Genomic DNA, 25,705 nt, shown 5'->3' on the forward strand with positions numbered 1-25,705 from the left:
ACACATTAGCTCTGAACATGTGGTTGAGTAGTATTCTATTTATAATCCAGAAAGCAAACCTGAGGAGTGTACCATCACTTGCACATGGCATAAGGAACTTTTTTAATATTTTCTAACACCTCCATCATTTTCTAATGTTAGATACTGATCCAAGAAACCTTCAGCATTGTAATGTGTAGAAATTAAAATCATCTCCTTTTTTGCATTTGTCTCTGTCTGTTTGTTACAGGATGGAGGACTCTAGTTTGTGCCTTGGTGTGTCGTCGGCGGTGACTGACGCTGATGCCCATCTGAGCAGTGCAGTGTTAAATGGCCGCTACCCTATCAGTCAAAAACTTCACCAGCTTACTGCCCAGCTAGGACACGCCTTTCCTGACCTACATCGCCCTCAGCAGATTCCCGAAGAGAAGGCAGCCACGCCTTTGGATGAAAAGACCCACCACGCAGCCCTGGCCAGTCAACCTATCAGCAGTCAGATGGCCCTATTAGCCAATCAGCTCAACCGAGACATTGATGCGGGAGCTCTAAGTGGGTTGAACGGTCGTGTTGATCTGCAGCAGTTTCTCAACGGCCAGAACTTGGGCATCATGTCCCAGATGAACGATATCGAAGATGACGCCCGCAAGAACAGGAAGTATCCGTGCCCACTGTGCGGCAAGCGCTTCCGTTTTAACAGCATCCTGTCGCTGCACATGCGCACACACACAGGAGAGAAGCCCTTCAAGTGTCCATACTGCGATCACCGAGCAGCTCAGAAAGGCAACTTGAAGATCCACCTCCGCACCCACAAGCTGGGGAACCTCGGTAAGGGGCGCGGTCGCGTCCGCGAGGAGAACAGGCTGCTCCACGAGCTAGAGGAGAGGGCCATCCTGAGGGACAAGCAGATGAGAGGGAGCGGAAGTCTTCTCCAGACACCTCAGACGCCCCATCTGAGTCTCAACAGCAGCGCTAACACCCAACAGCCGCAACTGAGCTCCGCCTGCGCCCTCCTTCCCCCGTCGAGCCTTGCCACTCAAGAAACAATTTCCCAGCCTTCTTCTTCACCCAAACCGACTGGCACCCAAGATGAACAGTCCCTGAACCCGACCACGGGCTTCCGCTGCACCTTCTGCAAAGGGAAGTTCAAGAAGCGCGAGGAGCTGGACCGCCACATCCGCATACTCCACAAACCCTACAAATGTACACTGTGCGAGTTTGCTGCCTCCCACGAAGAGGACCTGATAAGTCATGTGGAGAAGGCCCATATTACAGCTGAGAACACACAGGGCCAGGGTGCCGGTGGTGCCGGCGGCAATCAACCGGCCACTGAATTCCGCTGTGATGTGTGTGGCCAGGTTTTCAGCCAAGCCTGGTTCCTCAAGGGCCACATGCGCAAGCACAAGGACTCCTTTGAACACTGCTGCCAAATCTGTGGCCGCCGCTTCAAGGAACCGTGGTTCCTCAAGAATCATATGAAGGTGCATCTGAATAAGCTGGCCATAAAGAACAAGCCACCCCCGCCCAGCGAGCAGGACATGGCTAACGTCAACAGCATGAGCAACCTGGCGCAGGAAGCTCACGCCAACCTTTACTCTCGCTACATCTCCTGTCTTCAGGGAGGCTTCCTTTCACCAGACAAACAGGGCCTGAGTGAGCAGCACCAAATGTTGGCTAAAGCAGGGATAGCCATGAAAGAAAAGGAGATGTTAGGGAAGCTATTGGGGCCAATGGCAGCAGGTATGGGCCACGGGCTGGGCGAAAATGAGAAGCGCTCACTCCTGGGCTGTCTCAACCTCGTGCCACCACTCAAGTCGAGCTGCATGGAGCGCCTCCAGGCAGCTGCGAAAGTGGCAGAGATGGATTCCCTCAATAGCTACCAAGCCTGGCAGATAATGGCTCGTGGCATGGCTATGGACAGGGCTTTCATGCCTAAGGAGCAGCAGCAACAACACCAGCACCATATAATCCCTGGGCAAGAAGATGAGATGAGTGGTGCCGGTGCCATGGCATCCTTCTCAAAGGAGAAACAAGACTACTCTCTGATTACTTCCACTGATAACTCCAAGCAGAAGCAGCTCTCTGAGGCCTTGCAGGGATCCAAAGCTGCAAGTGGTGCCCCAATGTCCATGAAGGAAGATGGAAGAGGCTTTGACAGTCACCGTGACTTGATGTCTCACCATGGCGGCGTAGAGACTCCTGGTGGCCTGGCTGGCTTGGGGAGCCCCAACATTGACTACAGCCTCCCCAGCCTGAAGGAGAAGCCCTCAGAGTGCCCTGACTGCGGCCGGGTCTTCAGAACCTACCATCAGATGGTCGTCCACTCGCGCGTCCACGGCAAAGACAGGAGAGTCATGGAGGAAGCGATCCAACAACAGAGTCTGGACGAACGCCGCGGGTCAGCCAGCGATCCCGAATCCCAGTCCATCAGCCGCTCCACCACCCCCGGATCATCCAATGTGACGGAGGAGAGCGGAGCCGGAGGAGGACACTCCCAGACTGGAAGCGTCCAGGATGACAGCCCACATCCCTCCTCACCATCTTCAGGTAAGAAAAAGAACCTAGAATGAGTGATGGCCACTTGTGTTTTTCGGTCAGTCCTTGGATAAAGGGATCTAAATTTTATCTCATGACATACACTTAGGAATTATGTTTCTTTCTTTAATTCAATGTTACTGCCTTAAATTACAAAGTTTCCACTGAGAATCACTTTAAGTGTATATAGATATGTGTGTATATGTCAATGTGTCAAGTCTATCTCTTTAAAAGGGAATGGAAAATAACTCAAATACCAACTGACGAGTCAAAGCCACAAATTCCTCACATAACTCAAATGCTTGACGCCTCTGTTCAAATACCCATCACACACCCTCTCAGAGAAGGTTTGCTTATACAGTATAGAATACTTACACAGACACACACACACAGACAAATCTATACATTGTGCAGGGATGGCTTCCTCTTAAGTTCTTATGCAGGACATGGTGACACGTTTCCTCTTGGCACTGCTGTGTTGTCGCCACCATTCACATTAAGTCAAACAGAAGTCTCCAGAAAACACAGTCCAGGGAGAAACCTGCCACACCATTGTATCCATGTTTGGAGGTTAGCAGCCTATAATCCCTATGGAGCATGAGTAAAGACTGGGGAGCACAGGGACCAACTCGTTTTAACCACAGCGATTAATAAATGTCTTTAATAAACACGTCGGAGACAACCACACAAACCCCCCCCCCCCCATCCTCCCCTCCCCTCTCCTCTCCCTACCCAGCAAACACAGGCCGGGCCGGGGCTAGATAAGTGTATGTTTAGTGGGATTAAGGGAGGCTCGTTGCTAATGATTACACAAGTTTTTAAAGGTAACTTTCGCTTGCTCCTCAGGGCACTACGCCGGAGTTAAGAAGCGCGCGCGGTAATTAGGTCACGACTATGCGATAATCAGTCGGTTTAAGCTAAACAAGACACTAATTAAAGATATACATATAAAGCAGGTCAAAAAAAAAAAAAAACTGGCGAACTTCATTTGCAAAAGCAGGGATGTGCTTTTAAGTCTTTTGAGAGAGAGAAAAAAAATATAAATAAATATAAATATAAATCAGAGTGGCTTAGCTTAAGGCTGTAAGCAACTTAATTCCACCAGTGGAGACGAAATTGTTTATTTATTCACAGAGGCATGAAGTCCTTATCATGCCCGTGTAGTGTGATGGGTTTGAACATGGGACAGGCTATGTTTATTTTAATCTAAGAAATAATAACAGACAACCCCCCACCCCAATTAGGAATTAATGAAAATGAGAGCGAGATAAAAACCTATTTTCTTTATAGAGACTATTAAACATAACACTTTCTCAACAGCGTGGGGGTGTAGCGGATGTAATTATCTTCTGAATTTTAATGCTGGAAGTTTCTCCCTCTCTCTCTCTCTCTCTCTCTCTCTCTCTCTCTTTCTCTCTCTCTCTCTCTCTCCCTCTGTCTGTCTCTTTTGACTCAAGCACTTTGAATCTGATGAGTACAGCTTGTGGCGTTTCAACAACAACTTTAGAAGTACTGTATTAACATCCAGTGTGCAGTATACCAAAAAGAAAAAAGAGAAAGAAAAAAAAAATCAAATTAAAATAATACTTGTCAAATAAAACCAATAGTGTTTACCACCACATGTTGACAAAGCACAAAGAAATGCATTAAGTGTAGTTCAGCGGTTAAATCTTCCTCCCTCGGGTATCATCTTTAAGGAAGGAGGGAAGGATTAAAGAAAAAATTAAAATAGTTTATCAGCGACTTTGCAAGAGGAAAAAAAGCCTGCTGGCCCGCATGACCTTAATGTTGCCCTTCCTGTTGTCTCTGTCTGACAGTCGAAGTGTTAAGTGTCTAAGCGTGTGTGTGTGTGTTTGTGGTTTTTTTTTTACAGGTGGTATATCTAACCCTGAGCCCAGTTCTCAGTGCACTCAGAGGTTACACTGCTTGATACAGTGGCGCTATTGAAGGTTCCTGTAAATCTGCCACCGTCACATCTGAAAGGCTCTCCTCCCATTGTCATTGTCGAGCTTTGTTGAGCGCACTCGGCAGAATAGGATGTCACAACTGTAAGCTTACTGCTACAGAGCATGGCAAAGGTGGAAAATAGATTTGCAGAGAAGAAAAGGAATAAAAAGAAAAAAAAATGATTAGGCATGCACTGATCTCAATAGAGAAAGGATGCAGGGAGGAAAACTGAAAAAAAAAAAAAAAGGTGAGAGGTATAAACAGATTCGATGTTAAAAAATGTTAAATATGCTTGTTTTGCTACTTCCTGTTTTTTAATCAGAAGAAGCGAAACTTGTCTTTCTTCACAACTTAGACAATGTGATTCACATTTGGAGCTCGTGGGACTCTCAAATTAGAAGCTTTGATGTGTGAGAAAAAATGTGTCTGAGTCTCATGTGGAGAAAGGTGTCATACTTCTCCTCTGCATGCATGTTTGTTGTGCGTGCCTGCGTGTGCGTGCATGAGAGAGAGTGTGCGTGTAAGGTATGTGCTTTACTGTACGTGTGCATTTCACTCCTCTTCCGGAGCGAACAGGATGTGGTCACTGTACTATTGTTTTTATCTTAATATCTCAGACTTTTCAGCTTTTACTGAGCGAAAAAGGAGGGCTTGTAATTCTCTGTAAGACAGCATGTGTGTGTGTGTATGTGTGTGTGCGCACCTGCACATGTGCGCTCGCGTTTATACGTGGGAGCCTCTGCCCCACCACCTACCCACAGCAATTTTGAGTTAAACTTGAATTATAGTAATCAACAATAACATCTCAACTGTGAAAGAAGGTCAACTCCGCCGCTTTTGTCTTTGAGACGGCACTTGTTTAAAAGCAATGAGTGAAGGAAAAAAAAAAGAAAGAAAGAAAGAGAGGAGTGAGGATGAAAAAAGTGTAGAAAAACAAAGGCTTCTGTCAGAAATGTCCTTTTAAAGACCTTCCTCATTGCAGCGTAGCTCGGCAGCTAACCTTGAACATGTTTCTGATTCAATAAAACTCTTTTATTTATTTCAAAAAAACAAAAGAAGTAATTAAATTTACGCCCATCATCATCTTCACCATCATCATCATCATCATCATCATCTTTTGTTTTTAATTGTATTTTTTGGTTAGGTTATCCTTGGGTTGACTTCGTTTCGGCATCATTGTTTCCTGCGAGTCTCAAAGATGACTGTGTGTAGAGAAACAGTGTGTACTGTGTTCTGTGAGGTTCAGCAACAGGTAGACCCGACTTGAATGTAAGTCATCATGCATCTGAAAAAGCACGGCGCTATGTGGAAAGCAGGGTCTTCTTTTGGCAGCTCTTCCATGCAAATAACCAACCATTGAAAATCCTCATTTCGCACGATGTCATCTCCCCATTCTGCTGCCACTGTACAGGCAAAGTGTAGCTGAATGTGTAAGAAATAGGCTTTGCTGCATGCGTGCAAGGCCTAAAGCAGCACAAGTCCTCCTTACAAGTACCTCCGCAACCCCCCCACTACCACTACCCCTAAACCCCCCCGCCCCTCCCCACACTCCCACCTCTTGGCTCCTGGCTGTAAAACACTCTGTATACTCCCCCGGTTTCTTTTTTTTTTCTTTCTCTCTTTCCAGAGAATCCCCCATGTCTACATTTTTTTTTTTTTTTAAGAGGAACAGCGTTTTAACATGGCGAGGATTAGCCTGCATATCCCTGGGTCTTTACCGCGGCTCAAACAAGCAGGCAAAATGCTCGCTCCATACAAATTGAAATTGGATTTGCCGACTTGACGCCTAAGGTTATAAAGCGTGGATATTCATCTAATTGCGTCGTTACAATGGGGGCGTAATTACACATACAGACAAACTGTTACAGTGTAATTACTGTGTCATTAAAACAGGAATAAAGTAGAGTTGACCAAGATCCAGCCTACTTGATCTAGCTAGCTTTTATCAGCTAATATTATTCAATGAGTAGTCAATACTGGCAAAATGACAAGGGAAGACCATTAAGGAAGGATACTATTTCACTATGATACATCAAGAAGACAATTAGGGTGTAAATACATTCTATATGTCAACATTTCTTCAGAAAAATAAAAGTACCACTCAATGCCAGGACAAGTTTTCTGCATCCTGGCTCTAAAAATGTTAACTCAAAGAAAATATTAGTGAAAAACCAGAGAAGTAAAGACATCCTGTAAGATTTATCTAAAGTAGGACCTGTATATATTTGCATACCATTACTTGTACAGCCTCCAGTGTTTTCTGAGGGTTGTCAACTAGCTTGTGGTAATTTGATTAAATACAACTATATTTATGTGAGGAAAGCATATAAACCATAACAATAAAGGTGTTCAAGTAAATTGGACATTAATCAAACAGCTAAAATCAACTAACATGCAGTTATTCGCCTTGGCATGCTGTTCATATACAGTGAAAGTCTAGATTAAACTTGTTTTAGTTTGGTAAATAAGTCCAGAAGGCAGGCCTGATCTCTGAATGCAGTCTCAACTGAGGTAAACATCAGTGAGAGGAGTCAAAGATAAAGATATTAGAGATAGTCCAATTAAAATCTTTCAATTTGCAGTGCAATTATGCCTTATTCTGCCAATTTGGAAAGAAGGCTTGATATCTTTTGACATGTGATCAACCAACTTGGTCTCTTAGAAATTAGGTTTACATACTACTTGTTTTTCATGACACTGCACTGAGAAATGTAATTGCCGCCTGGATTATGTTCACAGGCGATGTTTTTTCAAAAGAATCGGGGACATTTATGTACCGCTCTGGGATTGGAGGGAGGAGATGGAGGTGGATGGCTGGCGAACACAATACAGGATGCTGATACCAGGGGTTCGTATCGTACCGTATCGTATCGTATCGTATTGTATCTATTGTATTGTATTGTATCGTACCATTTCGTATCGTATCGTACCACATGGTGTCGTACCACATCATATCGTATCGTACAGTACCGTATCGTACCGTATCATACTGTATCGTATCGTATCGTATCGTACTGTATGTTACTAAGAGATTATGGTTTCATTTCAACTGTAATAAACACATTTCATTATTTCAACAAACCGTAACTCAGGTGGTATTATGTTTATGACTAAATGCATTTGCATTTTTCGGAGACACACTTGGACCAACTCAAAAAACATGTCTGGCTTGTGATTGAGCGAAGAGAAAAAGCTTTTTTTAAGCCTATCTATATTATCTAGAACAGGTGATTTCAATAGCTGACCTTACAATTTTAATTACACTATTGTACTGCATACAGTACAATAGTTATTTTCAATGCTAGATTACCAACCAAAAAATAGAAGGGCAGCGTTCCAGTGTAGGAACCGTGGTTGGTCACTGGGTCCCTGGGCATATTGGTGAGAGTAATGTGGGTGGTAGGGCTCGAGTTTATTTTTCCCTGCGCCCCCTCATGGGTTAATCAGGCCCTGATATAAATAAATAAATACATAAAAAACAAGCATGTTCTATAAAAAGTCAATAGGCTAGAACCATAAAACCTGTTCACTTAAATCTCAGTGAGTTAACAGGGCTGAAGCTGACCCGTAGTAGCTGCTGATTCCTAGAAGAAGTAATATATCTCTTCACTGTCTGCCATATTTTGCTCCTTCGTCACCTCGCGCCGCCACCAACCCTTTGAAACGAGGCCAGTGTGCACCATATAATATACGTGTGTAAAACTATGTGCATTAAAAAATAATGAATTACGCCTCTCATTTTTTTCACTCTCTCCCCTCTGCATAAATTACTTTTTCTTTGTAATTGACATCCGTTTTTCTACTACTCCCCCCCCCCACTCCCCTCCACCCCACCACCCTCCACCCCACCACCCCATCCTCACATTATTCTTCTTTTCTCTATAATCAGAGAACTCAGTGGTTACAAAACCTGAGCTTTCTACCCCCCACTCATTTGAAGGAGTCTGGCCTGTCATATCTGTATTTTTTATGTGTCACCAAACTTAAATAGACAGTCATTGTGTTACAGGCACATTCATTCCCCGAGCTGTATTTTTGTACAGTAGGTCAGGACTCTGGTGTCTGGTAAATGATAAAAGTTCTATTCAAACGCACTAATTGTCAGTGTGCTGCGCTGATTGACATGTCTCGGATAAATGCAGACTTAGTATTTTTGTACACGCTTGCACAATATAAAAGGCCAATTTATTTCTCTGTTCTTTCTCTTTTTCCTTGCCACAGTTCATTTGATTTCTCTCTTCCTTTCTTGCTCTCTCTCACTGTCTCTCTCTCTCACTCTTTCTCCAACCCCGTCTCTCTCAGACTCAATTTGTAAATATTACCCATGGTGGGAATTAGCCGAGGCTTTTTAGATATTTTAAAATTCCAATTGTATTCCGAACGAAGCGTGTTTGATCGAGGGAAAGGACTTTTGAGAAGCTCGGGTTTGCTCCGCGGTATTCCTGGGTGGCTATCAGTGGCTAGCCTTGTCCTTATGAAACATTTATCAGTCCGTTTTATGTCTTAATGATCACGTTAGGATTCCCTGCTTGGTTATGAAGCCAGGAACAAGTCGGAGGGAGGGGGGAGAGGAAAAAAAAAGGAAAAGAAAAGAGGGGAAAAAATGGACTGTTGAGAGAGTGAAGTGAAGGAGAGGCGATGAAAAAATGACACGGGCAATCCAGAAGGGAGAGACTGAGCGGAGAGTGAGTGAGTGAGGGGGGGAGAGAAAGAAGAGAGAGATGACAGGGCATCACATTCCTCAGTAAACAGCATCACATTATGCCATCCACTCTTTTCAACTCCAAATCTTTGCCAAAACATAGCTTACCTTTCTCCTGGAACAAGCTTCTCTGGCACACACACATATATATTCACACACATACACACACCCTCCATCTTCTTCTGTCTTCCCCATTTCTGTTTTATGTTTTTATAATTAAAACATAATATTTATCTTTCCATAACAGAAGGCTGCCTTACTCCGTCAGGTAGGCTGTTTGCATATTAATATTCTTAATACATCAACAAGCTATCTTCTCCGGTGTCATTGCTAAAAGTGAGTGAGGATAGAGAGAGAGAGCGAAGGTGACTCGTGAGTACCAGTTTTTTTTTTTTCAATTTTATTTGAAATGCAGGAGAAAGTCGAGTTGATTGAACAGAACTGGAAAGTAACTGGGGGAAAGCCTTAAAAAAAGGGAAGTGACAGAGAAAGAAAGACATAAATTAACTTCACAGTCACAACTTGTGCTAACGTTGGAGTGTGTTTACCCAGCCTGCAACCCCCATGATGCACATATTTAAGAAACAACAACAAAAAAAAAAGCACACATCCATCCGGACTAAAACAAGCGTCTGTTCCTTCCCTTCAAGTCGAAAAAAAAAAGTAGCGGGCGAAACTCGACACTGGCTAAACAGTTTCTCTTCTTTTGATTGTTTATGTGTGTGCTTAAACAGAGGGGTTGAAGGGATAGGGATAGGGAGAGGAGGAGGTTGAGGGGGTGGGTGGGGGGGTAGAAGCCCAAAGAGGGTGAACGCCAAGTTCCCTTTCTCTGTCTGGTGACAGCTGTCTGATTCCGTCAATGCGGGATTCCTGTGAAATGAGGCAGGGCTCTCGGTCAGGGAATGCAAATGGATGGCACTGGATGGTAGGTGGCCGGGGTTGGGGTTGGGGTTGGGGTTGGGGTTGGGGTTGGGCGGCGCGGGAGGTGGAGGGGAAGGGGGTTGGTGGTTGTGCAGAGTTGGGTGATGGAGGAGAGGAATAGAGGAGGAGATGAGAAGGAGGAGAGGAGGAGGGGGGGCATTGTTTGAACAAGTTAACTTGGGCATGATTGGGGTTCCTCCTGTGCGTGAAAGAGCAAGAGAATACATTGACCTTTGCCTCATTAAAAATGGAGGGCCAGACATGTGATACCATGACTGAGGAATCTCTTGTTCTGAGTTTTTTTTTCTTCCTCTCTCTCTCATTCTCTTGTTCTCTCCCTCTCTCCCTCTCTCTCTCTCGCGCTCCGTCATACTCCAGTTTTGCCGCCCCCCTCCTCCTCTCGATCTCCTCTTCTTAACCCCATTGACAGGTCACATAAAAAGCCTTTTGTGTCAACATCAGGGTGCTGACATGAGAGCAGAAAGCGACATGAAAAATCTGCTTCTTTCTTAGTTGTAGCTATCTCCTCATCACAAAGAGAGAGAGAGAAAGAAAGATAGTGGGAGAAACATAGAGAGAGAGAGAAAGAGAGAGAGAGAAACAGAACGGGTGGAAAAGTGAGAGAGGAATTAAGTCCAGGGATTAAGATCTCTGAGCTTTCGTTTTTTTTTTTTTTTTTTTTTTCACTCTCTCCCCCTGCCACATTCCAATTGTTCTTAAAATATTTGGCAATGTCAATTAGTAAGTGAGCAGAGCTAGCTGATGAACACAATTTTCCAGGCGACTGAGCACCCTATTGTTGTGGAGCGAACAGCAGATTTCTGAGGTCATTATCATTCCCTGTTAGCCGTGCCCAGCTGCTCTCCTCTTGGCTCCAGCCAAACTCTGCTCTCCTCTCTCCTCTGTCCTCATGCTCTTATACATCTCTCCTCTTCCTACTCCTCTCCTCTCCTCTCCTCTCCTCTCCTCTCCTCTCCTCTCCTCTCCTCTCCTCTCCTCTCCTCTCCTCTCCTCTCCTCTCCTCTCCTCCTGCACCATGTTCACCAGTTCAGAGCTGGTTGATAGCAGGCAGCAACAGGGGGCCTTCAGTGAAAGGGGGGGCCATGGGAGGAGCTGGCTGGTGGAAAAGAAAGGAGGAGAGAGTGAGATGGATATAGTGCAAGGGTAGTGGGGAGGGGGGTACAGTAAAGGCAAATGAGTGAGAGGAGGAGGAAGTGAGGGAGGAGGGAGGACAAATAAAAAAAAAGGAGAAGGGCATGGGGGCAAGCGATACAGAGGAGTGGGCAAGCCGGAATCAGGCAGCGGCTGAACACAAGAGGGAGCATGAAAAGAGTAAAAAGAGGAAGGAAGGATAGACGTAAAGAGAGAGAGAGAGAGATCATCTGATAGAGTAGTCTAAGAGATGGTGCTTTAAAGATGGAGCCTTTGAAAGTGGAGAACATAGTAAATGTAGTTGAAGGGAGGATAAGCATCACTGAAAATGAGTTTTAAGGGAAAGGATCACTGAACTTACTGTATACAGACGTTTAGAATAACATCTATTAAACCTAAGTGGAGCTCTACAGTAACATGTAATGTTGTATTTTAGCCTTTTGTGCAGGACTTAAGCAGCATAAGCTGATGGTTTTGTAATCAGAGTGATTTAAAACACTTTGGCAGGAGAGCAGAGGAAAGTTGGTATAATGGTTGTTATTGTACAAAGAAATTTTCTTCCTTTCAAAGAAAGACATTATTGTCTCGAGTGAACTCAATTAAAAACATCATATACTCTGTATTTAAAGTCATTTTCATTAAAGAGAAATGTGTTAAACCATAGTGCAAATGAGATTTAAGATTAAAAAAAAGAAGAAGAAAAAAATCGCCTGCCTGCTGTTACACTTTTATTTGAAAGAATGGAGTTTTCTTTCATATTGCACAAAGCATCCAGGTATCTGCATCTAAACATCCAAAGGAGTCTTTCTTTTTTTTTCTTTTTTTTTGTTTAAGAAATGATGAAAGATTCCTTTGAGTCAAAGTACAAAAAAGGGGGAAAAAACAAAAAAACAGAACATGAGTGGAGACGGAGAAAATCAAAAATCTCTGACTTTTTTTTTTTTTTGTACTTGCCAGCTGTACATCTTAATGTGTTCCCAGAGGCCTTTTCACCCTCCTCCTCTTCCTCCTCTTCTCTACTCCACCTTACTGCAACCCCCCTCCCCCCGCACCCCCAACATCACCAGCACCACCACCACCACCAGCACCTCTCACCCATGGGTGCCCTCCCTCCTTCCGTCCCCTCACAGTGTCATCTTTTCAACAGCACATTCGCACATCTTTGAAAGCAAAAAATATATATTTTTCATCCTTTTTTCGTCCTCATTGTAGCACCCTATAAGAATCATCATTCCATCAAAAGTTGTGAGGTGTTAAAACTGCCTAAAAATCTACAACTAGTTTGAAACTTCCAGTAAAAGGAAATTCCACTAGAAATTCAATATCGATTTTCAATGCTCAGCTCCATCGCCCTTTGTCTCTCTGGTCCAACCTGTGGAAAGTTAACTTAAGTTTACTGGTAAATAGTGGGCGTGTGGGTTCTTCTCAATGTGTGTGTGTGTGTGTGTGTGAGAGAGAGAGAGAGAGAGAGAGGGAGGGAGGAGGAGGAGGAGGAGGAAGAGAGAGAGGGAGAAGTGAAAAAGGGTGAGCGGCATCAAAGCATTGCTCTCAGCTGCAGCTGCCAAGCCTCCTCGTCCCCAGTTAGCAGCCATCCAGCTGTCAGGCTGCGCGAAGAGGAAGAGAGGGGGGAAATCTCTCACCAGCCATATGGTCCCCAGTTCTGTCGGAGAGAACTCCACGCTCCGTGGGCAAATGGCAAACTCATATATCTAATCAACACTCTTAATATCCAGACCTGAGACCAAGGATATTTTCAGGCTTGCCTTTCAACAACATGGCAAAAGGGGGTGTATGGGATATGACCAGGCACTTGGAGAATGTGTTTGTGGTGTTATGGAGCTTTACTAAGCAACTGCATGCAGGTTACAGGCAAATATGTGGATAGGCCTGCTTAGGTTGATGCTAAAGACTGATGGTATTCTATATTTGTCTTATTGTCAACAAACCCAGTCACCAAAACCAACATTAGTTAGTCCATATCATGATACTTGTTGACTTCCCTACTGTCTCTATGGTTTTGGGCCCCTAATGCCATTGGTTGTAGAGATGTGAATGAAACTTAACTGACCTTGTCTCCAGTAACTAACTTGTTCACTGACACCTACCTACAACGAGTCACTGTTGTGCAACTCGTACATTAATTACCATATTAACCGAACCCTGTGAGAAAAATCACCACTTTGGTGCTTGATTCAACTCAGTACTCAGTCCCACTGAGTACTGCCTGATTGTGTGAATCAGGGAAGATTGGGAGTGGGTGGAATTAGTGATTCAGCGGGTACAAGCGAGTGACGGGATGACTCGATACTCCGCCGTCAACTCAAGTTGAACAGCTCTGACTCGTATTCACTAACTTGCTAACTTGTGAGTGAGTAGCTCTGAAACAGGTTGCGTGATTCTTCTAAGCAAGCCCTCATGAAGTGCACCATGCTTTGAAGCCAATTTGACATAGTGGCTAAAGCATGTAATTACAACTTCCAGGCTTGACAGGGCTCCAAAAAGCATTTATCCTGTGCACAATCATGAGAAAAGGAGCAGCTGTAAAATGGTGGATACATTTTTTTTGGAGCGTCACAACCCTGCGAAATCAGAATTGGATCCATTCGGTCCAGTCACATTTGGAATGTCTAGAAGAGCCGCACAATTAAATTATTTTATACCATTCAAGTAAGTGGAGGGCTAACTGGAAGTTGAGCTGATTTGAGTTATTCGAAAACAGGACTTTCTTTAGTGAGTGACTGATAAAAATTAATAAAGAGAGTCAAACCTCTCATCTGTAATTGGTTCCTAATGAAGACATAAATCTTTAAGAACTGGTCACAACTAAAAAGTTTTTGTTTTTGTTTTTAAGGCAAACTAATTTCCTAAAGCAGCTGGAGCCTTCTAGCAAACATTACTCAAACAGGAGTAAATAGTGCATGTGTGGGGACTATTTTCAGGCACATTTTGTTGTGCTTTAGAGTGTTGCGATGGTCGCTGCATCTATCTTTCCCTACAATATGCATTGTTCCCCAATCATACAAAAAGATAAGAAAATCTGCTCCATCACTCCCCTCTGAGTTGCCTCCTCTCTCAAATACAGATGAGGTTCTGGGCATCTTTATATGTCCAACAAGTGTTTTTTTTTTTTGTTTTTTTAATACGGACAAATATTAGTTGTCCAGGCACAGTAGTAATAAGGTTTTCACTGTTGCCATGGTCATCCTTGTTGTGATGTGACGATATATCTGCTTGACCAAACAATTGGCAGCACTGACTGAAACCCCTGAAACAACCTGGCACTTGCAAATGTATCACCTCCTGAGCAGTGCCCAAATTTAGCTCGAGGAACTCGTCCCCAAAGCGGGTGGATGTTATCGTCTACAATATGTTCATGGTAATAAAGGAAGAGGTAACCCATTGCGACTGTGTGTGCATTGATGTGTTTTTAATAATTTATGGACAACAATGGAGCTCTGTGACACAGAGGAATAATCAGGCTTTCGATAAACAGACAGTACTTGGTAGAAGGATGAATTCATTGTTGGCTTAGTTCATGGCAAACCTTCACAATAAGAATAAGTTGTTTTTCAGCAGTGGAACCATTGATATCAACTGACATATTAGCATATAGACTGTGATATATATTTAAAAACCAGATGGACCCTCTAGACACTTCCCTTCTCTTGTCCCATCTGAAACATTATCACAACAGTAATATGTGCAGTGGATTGACTTGAACCCTCCTTTTAGATGAGCAGAAGCTGTTAGCTTTAGCACAGCTAGTCCCAGAGAGAATGGGCTTGAATATGGCTTTGTGCTGTATCTGTTAGCGGGATGCTACACCTGCTCATCTAATCCTGGCAGGCCTGCGCCTCCAGTCTCTCCCGCTGCAGAGTAACGGGCGCCTTATGGCACGACAAGCCGCACTGAATCACGGGGAGGTTTGTCGGTATTACGCCGACATCGCTGTGCAAAGCTTGGAAACAACCGTCGCCCCCTCCTTGTTGGGACTTGAAGAGTGCAAATTCCCTCCCCGGTTTTCTTTTCAGCAAACAGCCATTAGTGTATGGATGGAGCGTGTTAGCCTGGAGTGGAGGTGGTGTATGTAGTAATTGGTATGAGTGGGAGAGCAAGGTAGATAGATACAAAGAGAGAGAGAGTGGGGGAGAGAGAAAAAGTGAGTGACGTGGAAGGGAGTAAGACAGCGTGAGAAGGAGAAGCAGAGAGAGAGATTTAAATAGAAATCAAGAGATATGGATGACGGGGGCGGATGGGGAGGGGGGGAAGAGGGGAGAAGAGGAGTGATCCGAGTCCCACAAATCTTTGCTCAACCCAACAACCTGAAGCAGAGGCCATTAAAAGCAGGGAGAGCTGGGTGAGATAGCAGCCTAGATGGATATAGCGGCAGCAATGGTTTGGAGGGACGGTAACTTTAATGGCCCCACTGGGTTTTTAATGAGTGTTGTGCCCCAAACAAAACGAGCTAATTAGTGTTATCATCCATATATCAGACCCTACACACACCCATGCATGCTTAGGCAGACACATACACACTGTCTTGTACACGCTCGCTAAAAAGCCTCTTCGAAGAATTCTGAGCTCTTTTACTTCATTTTTTCTTCTTTAAATATCAAATCTTTTCTTTACATAAACTTGAAATTCATCCCTTTCTTTTTTTTTTTTTTTTTCATTTGATTGTCTCAACCTCTGCGGCCACACTCTCTTACAGAGCTATTTCATCCTATTTCATCCTGAAGTAGGTGCCTTCCCCCCTCCCCCTCCTCCTCCTCCTCCCCTGCCCTTCCTCCTACCCACAAACACACACTTTCAAACCCATAAGGCCGTGCCCTGTTTGTGAGAGCAGCGATTATGTCTACACTGGTTTAAAAGCAGGATAACAATGCCACGAACGGGCATTTGGAAAAACAAAAAAGAGCTCAAGCCAATATCCTGGCATTTGGACTCAAGCCGCTGTTACCTGCGCATAAGCCCCGTGTTTGTCACGCCATCGCCTCTGGTTGACCACGCCGCCCCACCAGCCCCCCACTTTATTTCTCTTGCACTAAGCCTATTATAAAATCAATAAACAATTGAGCTTTTTTCCAGTCCTTTTAAATCTTTTTCTCCTCTATATATCCTCTGAGATGAAGGGGAGGCATGCAGGCGGCGGCGATGCGGAGAGAGAGAGAGCGGGGAGGAAAAAGAAAAGAGTGAAAGGAGAAATAAAAACAGCTCCAGTAACCCCTTGCTTTCACAATCTCGAAGTCAAGTGAGTTTTTATCCGGCTGCCGTCCATGTCTCCATTATTATCCAATTGTGTCTGCTCCAACAGTGAGCTTCTTAGACCTGGTTCTGACCCTCAGATCATCATTTGTACTTAAACACAGTCATGGGAAAAGGCATTCTGATGCCCACATGAGTGCATGCACTTTGGTTTAACTAAAAGAAGCTTTGTGTACAGACAGGGAAGTAATTTCCCTGCACGATCTGATATTTGTATTGCATGCACAGTAAAATGTAACTGAGCAAAAGAACAAAATTCCCCCTCCATTTATATTTTAACCCCATGCCACCAGATGAGGTTCAACATTTCAATTGGGGTTTCATCTACTTTTGTCACATTCTTTATATCACTTTTGGAGTTGGCATGGTTATAGAAAGCTCATGAGAATGATTGAGGGGTTTTTAATTGTCACATTCTTGAAATGTAATAACCCTTGAGTTGATAAAAATCAACAAACAGCAACTCTGACAGCTGATTTTCAAATTAGGCATCAAAAAAAGTGGCGTTTACAGATTTTAATTCCCTCTGTCAGTTTAAACTCATATTTCAAACTCAGCGGTGGGGAGATGACAATGTAAACCTCTTTTTATTCCACCAGTCGCGGAGAAGTTGGAAATTAGAACGTCTGCTACAAAGCTGTGTGTGTGTCCCCCCCACCACCCCCTCTCCCCACCACCTCCCTTCTCTTTTTTCTCCCCCCCTCCCCCCATTTTCAAAGTTCTCACTTTGTTTACTCCTCGATTCTTCTTGGAGTGCAGATACAGTAATTATCAGTGATCAAAAACAGCACAGGTTTTTCTGCTGATGCTTTTTATGTATGCATGACATCGTGTGTCGCCACATCATCCGTCACCAGAAAGCAAGCAATTTGTGGGAAGTAAGCTTTTGCCTAACATGCTTTAGTAGATCCTTTGTAGACAGGATTCTGTATATTCCACAGATTGTGACTACAATTAATGATCGTCTTTGCAACAGCTGTGGATGATGACATTTTATCACAACACAGCCTTATTAGGATAAGATAACGCTGACTATTTGAACGTTCTTGCTCAGCTCGTTGTTCTCTAGGCGTCAGGCCTACACTCATCCTCCATGTCTGCTGTATACAGTCCAGTGGCCGCACTTTTGACTGCAACAGATTTCGCCAAGCTGTTGATTGCCTCATCTTGGACTTTATTCTTCTAGCTAGCCTCCATCTTGGCCGACCCTCCCCTCAACATGCCTGCTATTGGCTGACCCTCCCCTTAACCGAGTTCTCATTGGCCAGCAACCCCCACCCTTGTGGTTTGAGCCAAGCCTTGATTGGATGACTCAAAAGATCTCTGGAAAGCTCTCATCAGGATGGTCTAAATGAGTATAGATGTGGACTATCATGGTCAATCGTCCACGCTTTCCCTGGCTGCCATGAGGTCCACGGAGACGGGGCCCCACAATGCACCCCGAGTGTGCCGATGCTGGACGAGCATTTGGCCGGCGCAGTGCTATTCCCAGGGTTTGTCCCCAAAAGGGACCCTGTGTGGGCCGCTGGTGGTGACTGTGCTTCAGGCAGCATGGTGTGGCCATGTGTGTCACATCCCCCCTTGTCATCCCACCAGACGGAGGGCTGTATCATGGCTATCGTCCTGTCACACTTGGATGATGCTTCTTCGCCTCAGAGTTTGACAGTGACTTGCCTTAGTGACAATTACCATCAGAACCAGCCTTCTTATCCACCTGGTTCAAAAGGTCTGCGTGCTGGAGATTGGCAGGCGTTTAATTTTCCCTCTCCCACTGCTGTCACGCTGTGCCATTTATTGCAGTGCTCCGTTTATGTTTCTATCTTCTGCCTTTCTTTATAGCGTGTTAACCATTCAGCGCTTCTCACTTCATGACACCTCCACGCATGTAGACATCCCTGTACAGATAGCAGGCAACTCCAGTCCCTGTTTGCGAGGCCTCTTGCCACCGTATCACACCTCTATTCACCAGGACAGCCGCAGAAAAAGAAAGCCACTCTCTAAGCATCCGTGGTCCCTCCCTTTAGTCTCTGTGTTTTGCTCCTTCTTCCCCTTATTTCCACTGGGAGGAACACTGACCTCATTTGTGAGGACAATAACCCCCTTGACTTTGGGGATTAAGACATGAAACCTTTGTGGATTAATTAGGTTCAGAGCTGAATTCATTTTGTCGCCATGGAAGGCAAAGAGAGAAAGAGGAAAGTGGAGGATATGGGCTGTAGGCTCTATTATGAATGTGCTGTTTGCCCAGATAGATATATTAAAAACAAATGTTAGGGCTGATCACATGTATATCCTCTAAGTGAATGGAGCTGCATTTATTCACTGGGCTAAGAATTAGCATTGGAAGTAACAGTAACACAAACTGTCAAATCGCAGCAAGCATTATACAGTCTTATACATCAGTGCTGACTTCAAAACCAGGGTTTTTGGAAGCGAAGACACAATGTTAGCCAGCTGAGCTTAACTCTTTGGCAAGGTTACACATGCAAATACGGTTTGCCGGACTATCTTCAATCCGCAATAGGCTGGAGCCTGAATCTGTGCATTCACGCCTCTAGATCTACTCTTAAGCTTGTCACACATAATGTAGCAAGTAGCGGTCCTGACAATGCCCCAGGAATCACATTGTTTCAGTTGTCTTGGTAACAAAGCAAACTGTTTGTTTTCCAAGATGCGGTGCAATTGCAATTTAGACGGTTTACACCTTTTGTGTGTTTTTTTTTCTTTTTTTCTATTTTCCAGTCAAGAGCATATGTTATTTGAATGTATCTTTAGCTCGCAAAAAGGGGCTGTTAGTTAGATGTTTTGTTTACAAAATAACAAAGGTGTTTGTTTCACCAAAGGCACAACAGAAGATGTGTTAATGCATGTTTCATGTCATCGTGTGCTCGCTGTAAATAAAAGCGACTGTTGTCTTATTAGAGTAACACCTTCTGAATGCGACAGCCCCAGGTATAGCTCCCTTATGGACCAAGTGTTGAACATGTGCTTGATGAGATGCCTTCCTCACTTTCATTTACAACTCTTCTAATGAACCGGCGTCTCGTCGCCGCTGCCGACTGCCTTATATTTTTTTATCTAGCCTCCAGTTAACATCGCCCGACGGCCCACACAGCGAGCATATGTTTATGTTGATGATAAGGTTGTTTTAGCAAGTGAATGTCTCGCTTATCTACTTGGTGTTGGCATGTAAACCATATTCCATGTGAGTATCTTAGAAGGAGTCATTCCCAGACCTAGATTAGGCCTCGGATTCCTGCTCATACATGGAGATTCTTGATCTTCCTAAATCAGAAGGTATTTAAAGAATGGGTTTTATATTATCATGCTCTTTATTCATAAGAGATTCAGACAGATCTAGTATGTGTTGAGAATATTAAAAAAAGGTGTCTGGAATACTCTATTTTTAACTTTCAACTAGGTGAATAAATACACAGTACTTTGTCTCGCTAAGTGCCTGAACCAAACAGAGAGAGGCTCTCTTTTTAAGACTTTTTAGAGACTTCGGTGTAGTCACATTTTGAGGTATCATCTTTAACCCCTGGGCGTCCAGCCAGCTCCCAGAAGTTAGCTTACTTCCCTCCAGAGGACACAGGTTTATCCTGGGCTTTCATAGAGAGAGACTCACATTCCTCCCCAGTGGTCCTCCTCATTCCTCCTATCCTCCGTCTTAAGACAAGGAGCTAAGTCGAGGCTAAGCCACAAGCCACCCTCATGGGGGGACGGATCGGCCAAATGCCACCTCTCCTGGCAGGGCTTGCAGGTAAGGTGTAATCCTGCCGGCGCAGTACTCTCAGGGCCAGAATCAGGTATTTCCTATTAGACACAGAGATGAGGAATGGATTTTCGGGAGGAGGATGGGAAAGCTGTTTTGGTCAATCCTCCCTCTCTCTCAAATATCTCAGTCCTTTTCCTGCTCGTGCTCTCTGTCTCTCTTGTCCCTCCTCCTTCGCCTCCTGATCCTTGAGCCCCCACCCTCCCCGTACTTCACATGTCTTACCTGTTTTGCTGATACTTGACAACACAGGATTTCGTCTTTTGTCTTCCCTGGCAACCCCTTCGTTTCATCTTTTTGGAGAGAAGGGCAAAAAGAGGATGAGGGATTGAAAGTTTGTGGAGGAAAGTTTTTGGAGGACGTTTCTGGATTATGTTCACAAGGCACAAGCTGCTCACAGTGTGAACATGGCACGTTGTCAATGAGATCTATTTCCATGACGATTATTTTTATACTCCGACAATCAGGGAGCCGACAACACAGTACCACAGGAGGAAAAAAAAAAAAGTCCTTCTTCCAATTCGATACACCCTCTGTAACATTTTAGCTGTAAATACTAACAAAGCCATGAGGGAGAAGATAATGACAAGATATCAACCTTCTTTTCTGGCGTCACAAATTCCCATTCTAGCTTAACTAAGTGTCCTGTTGAGTTGTCAAGTGTAAGTGCACCGAAACTCAGACTGCGTGCGTTGGCTGATCGGATGCTCTCCACTGCTCAGTGTTGCGGTAAATGCAACATCTGATGGCTTTCTCAAAATCCAGCGTGTTGGACAGGTGAGATGCTGAAGCGAGCGTCACTTTTGAGATGCGAGGTAGCACCGTGTCACCCTTCCCCATCTGTACGCTTTCAAAGATTCGGCGTGTATGAGTGTATGTGCATGTTTCATGGAGTCTGAAGTCATTCAAACTGTTTTTTATACACTCTGCCGTCCAAGAATTATCCTAAAAAACTCTTTGCAAAAAAGGAAAATGTGTGCAGTTTATCAAGAATATGGCAACTAAGCAACTGATTTGGAATTCACTGCCATATTCAGTGTCATTATTTGACTTGGTGTTTGGCAGACTAAAACAGGGTGCAGATTGAGAGACAGTGTCACTGGGAGTAGGAAATGTCTTGCCTCCTTCATCTGCCATTTAGATTGCTTCCATTTATTGCTTTCCTAAGCTTTCTCTTTCATTCAAAACCTGAGAGAGACGATCAGTCACATCCACCTAGTGCTCGACGTGAAGTCGATGACAACTGACAGGACACGTCAGATGCGTCGGTACATCTCGAATCGTGTATATGACTACTCTCCCAATGTCTTGCGTGCTCAGTGGGCTGTTGGAGGGCTTTCCGCTAGACAGAAGGGCTCGGCTGCGGAGTGGGGCGAGAGCCAGGCATCTTGATGATTTTTTTTTCAGGGTGCATCACCATCTCTCTGGAAGCGCCAAGTGTGCACCAAGGCCATGCCATTCACTGTAGAGAGTGTGTGATAGGGGCACGCCATCTCCCATCTCTTCCAGGCGTCCCGGAGTCTCTGAAACAAAGATGAATCTGGTTGCCACATTAAAGACAAACGCTGTGATTTCTGCGAGCAATAAAATTGTAATTCAGTGAAGCTGTAATGAATGCAGTGAAATGGTTGTCTAGTGAAACATTTTGTGAACTCGATTAGAGGTGCTAAACCATTTATTTGTGAAGTCTGTTATTGCAGACATAATTTGTGGTGGCAGCACAGTTTACCTAATTTTATTTATGTATTCCCTTGGTCAATGTTTTTTCTAAATGAATGTGAGATTTTTGTCTTATTATGGAGCACTAATGCTCAGATTTTGTTTGTAACCAAAATAAGAGCGACATGCCACTGTCTGCTGCGTATGAACTAATCCATTCAGTTTACTGTCAATACTCGAATGAAAATATGCAGATGTATGTAAATAAAGCTGTGTGCTTAAATTTAACATACTGATAAATTGTAAATTGACAGAGATCCTTAATCTTATATTCAAATCTGTATCATCGACTGCTTTGTTCTCCTGTAATGTGACCTGTAAAGCGTATTTCACCTCTTTCCCCCCCTCTTCTTTTTCTCTCCTCCTCCATCCCCCTCTCCCCAGTCTAAATTAACGCCACATAACACCGATCAATGGATCCCTGCTAATCGCGTTAGACGTTTTGTTTTAAAATACCAGCGCCCAGCTGGTGACTCCTCGCACTCATCTGTTTGTCTCTGTTGTGCTGATCTCTCTCTCTCTCTCTCTCTCTCTCTCTCTCTCTCTCTCTCTCTCTCTCTCTCTCTCTTACTCCCTTCTCCTTCCTCCATCTCTCTGTTGCTCATTTTCTACCTTTGTCCATCCATCCCTCCCTCCCTCCCCTACCTTCCTCCTTTTCTTTCTCTCTGCATCTCTATCTCTCCACAGTGTGTTTGTTTTCCAGGCTGGAGGGAGAGTTAGGGGGTGGGGGGGGGGGGGGGGAATTTGGCCCAAATCCTAGGTATCACATATCTGACCATATTTCAAACCCAAATGAAGCATGTAAAAAAAAAAAAAAAAAAAAAAACCCTTTTCGCTTTAAAGGTCAGACATTAGTGCTGGTAAAAATTGATCTGTGGATTTATGAATTTAGCCCCGTTGTTGGGGCTCCTTTGTAATGGAAGATTCAGTGGGGGAAGCTTAACATTGCATTGTTTTGCTTTGACAACGCAGCCACGAGAGCCCGTGCAGCTGTTCCCCACGCTCACAATGGCAGATTAATTAACACAATCATGTGGCGCTGGCTCGGGCTCAACAGCCAGGTCTGCTCAGGGATAGATAGGTAAATCCTATACATGCATTTCCAGACTACCACTGAACATTCTTGTGATGCCGCGCCATAACTAGATAGATTTGGTCGCAGACTGGTCAGCTGTAAGCATAAAATTAAGGTTGAACATGGGGATCTTTCTCTAATTGCACTGATGTTGAAATTGTGGTATGGAGGGTGTGTGTGTGTGTATGAATTTTGAATGATTTTAAGATCTTTCTCCTCTTTAACTTTAATTGAAATGATATTAATGTGTCTGTTGTGTGTGTGTTTATGTGTGCGTCACAAAATCTTCATGTGCTCATACATCTCTATGTACACATATGTGTTGTTATGTCAGGATATACATGTGTGTGTGCGTGTGTGTGTGTATTCCTGCCAGACAACTGGTCTAGGAAGCTGTTGCCATTAGATGGAGCTCCTCTAATTAAGATTCTGCCGGTCGACCCGTCTCTCTTACTTACTTAGTTCCCTGACATTTTAAACTGTCTATTATGCCGCCTGGCTTTCAGGTGCAATGCTGTGTAAATGGCAAGTCAAAAAATTATGTATCTTTTACATACAGTTATCCATCAGGGGGGTGGAGGAGATGGAGGAGAAGGGGGGGCGGGTGACAGATCGGACCCAGTGTTTAAATTATTACCGAACGCTGTGATCTTTCCCGATTGATCATATCACTTTACGTCCTTGGGTGTCACTCTATTAGCACCCCATCTCTCTCTCTCTCTCTCTCTCTCTCTCTCTCTCTCTCACTCTTAAACAACACGCCCACCCCTGTTTCTCCTCTCCTTTTTTTCTCTTCTTATTTTGTATCATTATTTTTTTTACTTTTCATATTTCATCAGCCTCTACCACACACAAACACACACGCCTCTCCTCTGTGTTTTGCATGAACGTGACCGCAGTTTGTCAATATTTTACCCTTGGCCCATCCCCTGTGTTGATATAATGATCACTTAACAGTCAAGAGTAAGGCGAGGAGGAAATTAGGGCGTCGGCGGCAGAGAGGACAACAACACTGAAGCAATTATGTTTCTTTCAGCCCAAGCATTCTCACGTTAATGAAATCCCTTATCGTTAGGGGGAAGAGGAAGGTGGGGAGGGGAGGACAGGTGCACGAAATGTACGTCGTTCATTTATCTTATTCTCTGAAATGAACGGAAGGAGCGGCGAGAATAATGTAGAGATAAAGTCCGGGCAACAAGTGTGTGTAGTATTTTTTTTTTTTTTTTTTTTTCATATCGCTGGCCCTGCATTTTGCAATGACAGAGGAAGAAAAGGGAGGAAGAGACAGGAGTGTGTGTGAGGCCAATGAATGAGAGAGGAAGAGGAGGAGTGGGGAGTGAGGTGTGGGGGGGGGGGGGGGTGAAAGGATGGGAAGGAGGGCACAGTGTATCACACGTTAGCATCTTCCTAAAGGACAAATCGAAGACACTCCCCAGGCTAACATTTGAAGTATTTACCTTCGTGCAAAATGTCTGCCCTTTTCCTTTGTAGATGAGATCAGTCAGAGTCTTGGAAAGTCACAGAGACCCAACTGAAGACCTTATGTTAAAATGGGAGTGATCAGGGTCTGTGTAATTAGTTTTTTTTTTCTTTTTTCCTCAGAGGTTGACTCAAATTTTGAGGCAGAAATGGTATTACAATGTAGTTTTTTTCACCTCAGTGGAAAACTAATGTGCTGAAACACTTTTCTTTTGACTGTGTAGCCCAGGACCAAAAAACACGCTGAGAAACATTACTTAAAACATAACTACCACAATTTCAGTTTCCCTTTTGTTTACTCATCTCATTTACTCCTACAGATTTTGCTCTTTCTAACCCTTCTCTCTCTCAGTCCTCAAAACAGCCATGTTACTTTGAGACTGTGATAACTGCAACAAAGATTGATACTGTGATTTTGGTGCCAGATGGAAGGTTAGGGGGAGCTCCAAAAGTTCACAATGATCTTGAATGCCTGAACCAAACTATAATAGAGATTCAGTCAACTCTGGACCTCAAATCTTTACCTGCTGGTGGTGCTACAAATTAAAATCTCAGTGTCACGAAAGTCATGAGAGCTCATCCTCTCAGGACCAGGAACATTTGAGCCATAATGAGTGCCAATTCATCCTGTAGATGTTGAGATATCTCACCGGATATGTGAACAATTTGACCTGCTGATGGCATTAGAGGTAAAGTCAGGGGATCCTCATAGTCTCCAGGTCCATCCTTTGGAGACTATGGTTGCTGGTACCAAATTTCAGGGCAATCCATCCAATAATAATGAGATATATGAGATGTATGGGTCTGGATTGACTGACCATCTTAAAGGCTGCAGTGCTTGTGTGGTTTAAAAATCATGAAACATACTTCTCATTCTTCCTCTCCAAAAAAAAAAGGAGAAGAACAATAAACCATTTGTGAATTCCCAAACATTTTATGAGAATCTTGATTGTTTTTCCCAGTGTGGACCACAGCTCCTAAAATTCTATTATATACCATGGGTTTTATGATCCTGTGGTAACTTTGCATAGCCTATATTCATTTGCGTGTGTTACTTTGAGTATTTTTAGCGACTGTGCACGAAACCAGGTGTGCAGTGAATATTCCAAAGAAATATTCCACAGAGGGATTGGGATCATCTCGCTGCTAAGATACTTCG

At 44.0% G+C, this 25,705-nt stretch overlaps 1 protein-coding gene across 1 annotated transcript in view; it reads left to right on the plus strand.

Moving 5' to 3' along the window:
• Nucleotides 1-230: 230 nt before the first annotated feature.
• The window catches only part of znf536 (zinc finger protein 536), a 99,765-nt gene continuing 74,290 nt past the window's right edge, over nucleotides 231-25,705 (plus strand). Inside the window, exon 1 of the mRNA XM_053318690.1 lies at nucleotides 231-2,523. Within this exon, the coding sequence (XP_053174665.1) occupies nucleotides 231-2,523 (2,293 nt within the window). The remainder of the gene's footprint in view (nucleotides 2,524-25,705) is intronic.

Source organism: Scomber japonicus, chromosome 1, assembly GCF_027409825.1.
Source record: "Scomber japonicus isolate fScoJap1 chromosome 1, fScoJap1.pri, whole genome shotgun sequence".
In the NCBI taxonomy this organism is placed as follows: Eukaryota; Metazoa; Chordata; class Actinopteri; order Scombriformes; family Scombridae; genus Scomber; species Scomber japonicus.